The 8040-nt window shown below is 39.0% G+C and overlaps 1 protein-coding gene across 1 annotated transcript; it reads left to right on the forward strand.

Moving 5' to 3' along the window:
• The first annotated feature begins 3491 nt into the window (after positions 1–3491).
• Positions 3492–7968, forward strand: LOC109056293 (histamine H3 receptor-like). The gene is made up of 3 exons (XM_042760580.1): positions 3492–4068; positions 4159–4325; positions 5443–7968. Exons 1-3 carry the CDS (start codon positions 3696–3698, stop codon positions 6352–6354), a joined length of 1452 nt encoding a protein of 483 aa, XP_042616514.1. The 5' UTR covers positions 3492–3695; the 3' UTR covers positions 6355–7968.
• Positions 7969–8040: the final 72 nt, after the last annotated feature.

Genomic DNA, 8040 nt, shown 5'->3' on the forward strand with positions numbered 1-8040 from the left:
GTATGTGTAAATAGGAACAAACATATAATAAAACCACAAAACCTTCCTAAATGGTTAAAAGCGAATGCTTCATTGGAGCAGAATGAATCTGTGAGCTTCCTAGACTAAGAAGAAAAATAAAATAAAAAATAGGGGAAAAGGCTAACTCTCAGTGGTGTGAATAGTCAGAGTCAGTCCCTGCAGAGATGGAGAATGAACACAGGTTTATCATGATCCATCATCATATGGTTAAAAGAGCAGAGTGGATGTTTAAACAAAAAACAATTGGTATGATTTTAAAAGCACTGACTGTAAAATAAGTAAGAATACACGAGAAAGTGGGGATTAAATGTTAAAAGAGATTCAGTAATGCTTTATATGAGTATACAGTATGTGTATCCATACTAATTAACATTGAATATACATTACACATACATTGCTGATATGTTTATCTACACCATGAAAAAAAATTATGTGTAATTATAAGCGAATACCCCAAATAAATAAATATTAACTATCTTTGCACTCTTAAAAATAAAGGTTCTTTATTTTTATAATTGGTTCCATGAAGAACATTAAGCATCCATGGAACCTTTCCATTCCACAGAAGATTTTTCAATGTTCTTCACACTAAGACTGTTCACTGAAAGCTTCTTTGTGCAACCAAAATGGCTCCTCTGTGGCAGCACTGCGAAAACACCCTTTTGGAAACTTTATCTTAAGAGTGTGGTAAAGCTACTTTGAAACTGCAGCCTGCCAAGCTAAAATATCTATTGTGTACAGTATGTATGTATTTTAATATGTACGTGTATTCTTTAGGGAAGTTGCTTATAATTAAATTATTGTTGCTGATATAGTGTCCAGTGTGAAATGGGCTGTGATCATTGGAGAAATAGATTGTTACTAGTAATGGTACTTCACTGAATGCTGGACTAATTGACTAAAAATATGCAACTTATGCTATTAGCTGAACTATTATCATGCTATTTTAAAAAACTGTATTTATTTATTACTGTCCAGCATTTAAGTATTTAAGCATGTAATTACTCACTACTGTAAAATGTGAATGAGTAATTTTGGGTTAATATGGTTTGATTGCTTTAACTCTCTAGAGAGTTTTGTCTGAGACTAATCATACATTATTCAGTAATTGATGACTCAAGAGTCACTTGTCTCGTCCTTTAATTAGGCCACAAAGGCACCTGTTGCATGTGCTGCAGGATCATTCAAAGCATTTGAAGGACACTGGAACACAAGCACACTTGCTTTCATGTTGACCTGATGCCTATTCATAAGCACGCAACAACAAAACAGCTATAGTGTGACTGTAGATGTAAACTTGAACCAAGCCTTTAATGGTCATGAGTGTAAAGCATGTACAAAGAGAATTAAACATAATGAAGAGCAAAACCTCTTAGAGGAGGAAGATAAAGGACTGGCTGCAAGAGAAAAAAAAAGTAAAGTATGGAACAGTAGGAGAGTAGAGAACCTAGAAATGACTAACATTCAATAGATTCACCACCCCATTTCTCTACAACCACTCGCCACCCTTGCAGGAGCAATTACCCTACACATCCATCTCCCCAGAACCATAAATTGCCCAAATTCAGAAAAAAAAGGAGTTTGGGCAGAGATGGGTTTTTCATTTCTGACAAAAGCATCTTTCTCCCTTTTGTGGGAAGGACCCTGCTTCCTGTGAGGAAATATGTGAAAGCCAAGTGAAACTGATGAACGGGAAGACCAAAAACTTCAGCATAATTATGTGCTGCTTCCAAATCCATCATTCATGTGATATGCCTATGGTCCCCACTTCTTGCAATTAACATGAATTAGTGAGTGTTTGTGAATGAGGTGAGAAGAGAGAGAGAGCGAGTCTATGATGGTGTAAGTGGGTGGGGAGAGAACACATCTGTTACTGTTTGGCATAACACAAGCACCATGATTATGATTATCTATTTTGGTGAATTCAAGTAGGTTTTGCTGCCATCTTGTTATTGTCTATATTCTCTTCATACCCAGATGGTTCTCAATGATGCTCAAAGATGATTGATAAAAGGCAAGCATTAGCAATATTTTGGACATCTTAATTTTGCATCAGATGCACTGCTGTCCATATTTTTCATTTCAGTTCATTTCAGTTTCTTTTGTGTGCCATCTCTCAGCACATCTGTACACAGAAATGTGCTTTGTGCATGAATCTCTTTCACTCTCACGCTCTCATCGACTCTCATCATCTACAGATATGCTTCTGTGCTGTCGAAGACAACGATAATGAAACTACAGATCCGGAAAGGAATACGACAAGTCACAATGTCCCAGTTCTACAAATAAGACGCTCATTCACAAAAGCTTAAATTTCTGCAGTGGTCAGTTGGTTCATTCACCAAAGACCATATTTATTTTGTCTTTGCCAGCTGTTATCTGACCTGTAATATGATTATAATGTGTCCTAATCAGACTTAATGATTACATTCAGAGACACACTGACAAAAACTATTTTCTTAGAAGTGCATGAGCTAAATTCTTTTATTGCACATGACATTATTTATGCAATGAATACTGCATTTAAAAAAAGGCATTGATAATTTAAAACATAGGTAACAATACAAGTTTCTGATGTGTTTTGCAAAAAAATAAAAATAAAATAATCCCCATGGTACTCTACAGGAGCAGCTGTGTATTTTACATGCAGTTGCTCATTAATGCTGTCGTGGCTTTCATGTCTCTTTAGTAAATTCTCAAGAGATGTGACATATAAATCTGCATGAATTTGTTTGACCTTCCTGGGTAATTCTTTGCAGATCGTTTCAGGCACAGTGTTTTTAATTATGACAAAACTCAACCTGTCAGACAATCACATTTTGAGTTTAGTTCTCCAGTGAGACAGTAAGAATGAAAAGTCACCTGCTATTTCAGATTCCTTTGGGCAAGGAATGGCAGCATAATCTCCCAGAGTAAACAATGCTATTCACAACAGAACTGCTGTTTAATCTGCTATGTATTTGGAGTAAGATTCATTCTGTTTATGGTAGGCTATTTTACCTTCCTGCGCATCAGAGGATCATCTAGGTTACAGTGACTCGTGGGCTTAAACAGCATTAACAAATGGATTAAAAATAATGATCTTCTATAGAACATTCAACAGCCTAATCTGATTTACTGGTCCTTGTTAGTCCTAGACTAGGTGGTTTTAGAGAAGATTTAGCCATTTTTCATATGGTCACGATTGGCGGTTAGCGAGACCAGGTGAAGACCAGCTTGGGCCTGTGAGAAGACACCTTAAACCTCTGACCACAGCCTGGGAGACCAGCTAAACCAGCTAAGACCAACAAACCATTTAAGGCTGATTTATTTCCTTTTTCACCAGAGCAGGATTTTAAATCACATTTTGTGAAACTGATTTTTGAGCAAGTTGATTGCGGCATGTGGTGAGAGGTGGAGACACAGCACACTGGGCTGTTATCACAGAGATGCAGAACATTGATGACAACACAAGAGCTGGGCGTCTGACACTCTTAACTAATCCTGGATGAACACTGCTAACGCAGTCGTCGACATCAGACCGAGCAGCGTTAAATAAGCAGCCAATGAACGCTCTGTTCCCTGTCGGTATAAAAACCTGTGAACGCCCGCGTCGCTCGCTGAACTGTGAATGAGCAGCTCACAGTCTCCGTCGGGCGCGCGGATGGCTCGGCAGCGTTTGCGCGCTGACTGTCATGCATAATTGCTTGTTTACAGAGGAAAGCACCATGCAGACGACTTTATTGTCCGCGGCACGCTCTCCCGGGATACCTACAGCCGTTTCATTCATGTGGAAATCAGGAAATCCGCAGTCGCCCAACTGGACCGGGCTGGAGATAGAAAACGCGACGAGTCTCGGCGACTTGGACACGTTCGAGAACCGGCGCGCGCAGTACGGCCAGTTTTCTCCATCCACCTCAATATTCCTTACTGTACTTATGACACTGCTGGTGTTCGCCACAGTTCTCGGGAACGCGCTTGTCATTTTAGCTTTTGTGGTTGAGAAAAGTTTACGCACACAAGGCAACTTTTTCTTTTTAAATTTGGCCATAGCGGACTTTCTTGTCGGTGAGTGACTTTGATGACTGTTTGTATTTCGGCTTTGGCATTAACTCTACTGTGTCCTTTAAGTGTATGTGTGTTTTATTGGAATTTCAGGCGGGTTTTGCATCCCCGTGTATATTCCCTATGTCCTGACGGGTGAGTGGAGACTGGGCAGAGGTCTGTGTAAACTGTGGCTGGTGGTGGATTATATGCTGTGCACCGCGTCGGTCTTCAACATCGTGCTCATCAGTTTCGACAGGTTTCAGTCCGTCACTAAAGCTGTGAGTGCTCCGCAGACACACATGAATGTGCTGGTAATGCAGTTATACTATGGCATTTGGGCGAATTCTTTTCGTCCCTTATTTGTCCAAATCTGTGTTGGAGAATGGCAATTCAAACGAGTCTGAGCCCCCACTGACAGACACTGAAACTTGTAAATGTACTTATTATCCACGCTTTTACAGAGAAGAGCACAGAATAACAACAACAACACAAAGATGATTACTTACAAGGAAAGTTTACCGTAAATTGAAATACTGTCATCATTTTTACTCGCATCTCGTTCCAAATTTGTATGACAATTCTTAGGTGGAACACAAGAGATTCTGAAGAATACAGTTAAAACCAAATGGGGTCAGTGTTTGTTTTAGCACAGGTTTGGAACAACATGAGGGTGACTAAAAGAGAGAGTTCATGTTTGCGTGAAATACTGTCGTAAATGTTTTCAAACTACAGTGTACAGTACAGAAATAATATTTTATCAGGCCATTAAATGTACTTTTTTATGGAGAAAACATTGAATTTGAACATAGATAAATCAGATTAACAAGTAAATTGTAAATAAGTATACATAGCTACAAAGTCTACATTATTAGAATATTGATGGAAATAAATAGCATAATTATACGTTTTAATACCTTCAGAATAAAGTGAAATGGATACCGCTGAAAATGAGAAATGTCAGATTTCCAATAAATAACGAGTATTAGGCTACTTTAAACATTTTGAATGTGTACAGATAATTTAACTCAGGAGTCAGCTGGTCACATAAACATAAAGCGTAATGTTTTGAAACAAAATCACATATACATAACTATTTGGGCAGACACAATGAGTGCAGACCTGCAAATGCCATGCACACTTTAACATTTAACAATCATCTGCCAGCATTAATTTGTATTCTATTATGCAACAGCACACAAAAGCATGAACCCCCTTGTCTCTGACTTGGAGATAAATACACTCTGACATCCATTTAATCATAATATTTAATTATTTCAGCTGGCAACCAGGGAAAAGGTTATATTTGTAAGTTATAAGTGCAATATCCATTCATCCATTCATCCATCGAGGCCTAAGTGTAATGCATATTAAATCAGTTATAAATCTGTGTTCCAGGTGAGTTACCATTGCCAGAAGGGCATCACTAGAGAGGCTGTTTTGAAGATGCTCTGCGTGTGGCTGGCAGCATTCCTGCTTTATGGTCCAGCTATTATCAGCTGGGAACACATCACAGGAGGAAGTGTAGTGCCAGATGGAGAGTGCTATGCTGAATTTTACTTCAACTGGTATTTTCTGATGACTGCCTCCACTGTCGAGTTCTTCACACCTTTCATAAGCGTCACTTACTTCAACCTCAGCATTTACATCAACATCCGCAACAGATGTGCAGTGAGGGAAGAACAGCCGACTTACATTCGGCTTAGGAGCTTCAAGTTGAAGCCGGTCAGAACTGGCGATGTACAGCGTGTGTTTTTTGTGAGGCCTGTCGAGGAAAGGGAGGTCAACTTGTCCTCAAGGTCACGGTGCTGCCGGTTACCTTCTACTGTAAAGGTGTCTGCTGCAGAGTTCGGCAATGGAAGACAGACTAAACGCAGAGACAGCACAATCGCAGACTTGCCTCCTCTGCAAGTCGGAGATCGGATCCTGACATCCAGTGAGGCACAGTTTCATTACGTGGATCATTCAGGTGGATCACATAGACACCGTCCTGATACGGTTGCCAGTCTGGCCAGCCGCTTTCGCCTGTCTAGAGATAAAAAGGTGGCAAAGTCTCTAGCTGTAATAGTTTGTGTTTTTGGACTCTGCTGGGCGCCCTACACGCTGCTGATGATCATTCGGGCAGCATGTCATGGTCAGTGCGTCCAGCACTACCTTTATGAAATCTCGTTCTGGCTGCTGTGGATAAACTCATCCATCAATCCAATCCTGTATCCTCTGTGCCACAGCAGCTTCAAAAGAGCCTTCAGCAAATTACTGTGTCCGAGCAAAACAAAAATTCAACCTCAGAACATGGACCAGAAGTATTAAATTAATGAGGATGACCACAACCACATTTTCAGATGGGGCCAGTCTTTTTTTTTTTTTTTAAGGGGTGCTCCGATTGATTGGCTATCGATCACTATTGGCCGATAATGGCTTTGGGATGACTGATCGGCGGTGTCCGATCTCAAAAAACCGATCTCAAGCTGATGATGCGCCTGCCGTCAGAGGTTTGGCAGGACATGCAGCGCAGCGGCACAGTCTCAGTCTCTGTCTGCCGCGGGTGAAATAATTGTAACGCTGAAGGTGAGGTACAGTTTAGATTTCTTCATTAAATAACTTAAGTAGCTAATTTGAAAACTTTCTGTGAGACATAATTTCACAGCGTGAGTGAATCACTGCGCGCGCGCTCTTTCTCTGAAAATGCGCAAATAGCTTTAAATCAAATCGCGTCTGCACTGTAAGTGAGCTGCAGCTGCACAGTTAACACAGGAATTGTCACTTGCACAATCGAGGCAGTGTCGCATCATCACTAAAGTTTATAAATTGCATTTCTTTTTAATTCTTGCCAGTGTTTAAACCTGGAGATTGAGCGCTCGTGCACACTCGCAGTGCACACACATAATGCCAAGGTCACATTACTCTGTTTGCACTTTGCAGTGTGTATGCGGTATAAGCTATTGTGCAACAATTGCATGATTGTAAAAACAAAAATGCAGTGCATGATCAAACATTTAGGTGAGATAAATATTTTTGAAAAATGTCTAAAAAATACCCTGGCCTCAAAAATCCTGATCGGAGGACCCCTACTTTTTTTTTTAACGTACTTGTATTTAGCAGTACCAGACAGTAGCACAACATTTTCCTTGTGTATGTTGTGAGAGAGTAGATCTTTTATCTACTTATTAAAACTCAAATTTTTGTAAGAAATGGTGGCATAGCTATTTTTCTTCCAAATTCAGTGATGACTTATTGATTTGTTTCATAAATTATGTATAAATGACTGGAAGGGTCTAGCGCAGTGTCATGTTTGCCTTGGTAAGTAATTTTTTAAAATGTACTCGTGAAGTTATGATCATAATGTGTTATACCTCTTGAAACTACAGTTTGCAATGAGAACAAATGAGATGATGTTAGATGAACTGTTTGTGATAACTGTATACTGATTCTACATGACAGATGTACAGGGATTGCTGGCGAAGCCTATAGTTCCCCTAGCAACTGCACTAAATACAGAGAAACATGACTCATCTCTTCTAATCATATCAAGATAACCAATTTATACCAGATTATTTCAGGGCTTATAGCAAAGTCCGAACACTTGTCTCTAATCAACGGTAATAAGATGTACAATGCATTGAGATTCTGTTCAAACACAGAGATACAGAACAATAAGTCAGAAAACCAACATACAAATACCCTTAATAATTGCATGTATTAAATAACCAGTACAGATGTTTTTACCAGCTTATTAACAATAACAGCACAAGTAAGCATTAAAAATTTACATTTAAATCAATTTTCTAAATGCATGCGATAGATATTATTGTCAACAATGTAAATTTTTCAAGTTTTATCTATTTTTTGACCTTGTAATGTTTAATAAAAATTTTATCACAGATTTCTCTCAACAAATGACAGAATGAACTAATTCCTGCACTACATTTCTTCTTTTTTAATAATCCATTACATTCGGATGTATGTCACAATATGTAAGAAAAGATCTGCCACTAC

This window comes from Cyprinus carpio, chromosome A7, assembly GCF_018340385.1.
Source record: "Cyprinus carpio isolate SPL01 chromosome A7, ASM1834038v1, whole genome shotgun sequence".
NCBI classification, from domain to species: Eukaryota; Metazoa; Chordata; class Actinopteri; order Cypriniformes; family Cyprinidae; genus Cyprinus; species Cyprinus carpio.

Coding starts and splice junctions, on each gene's coding strand:
- LOC109056293 (XM_042760580.1), top strand. CDS start 3,696: ATGCATAATTGCTTGTTTACAGAGGAAAGCACCATGCAGACGACTTTA. Junction 4,069..4,158: donor CATAGCGGACTTTCTTGTCG/GTGAGTGACTTT, acceptor TTGGAATTTCAG/GCGGGTTTTGCATCCCCGTG. Junction 4,326..5,442: donor TTCAGTCCGTCACTAAAGCT/GTGAGTGCTCCG, acceptor TCTGTGTTCCAG/GTGAGTTACCATTGCCAGAA.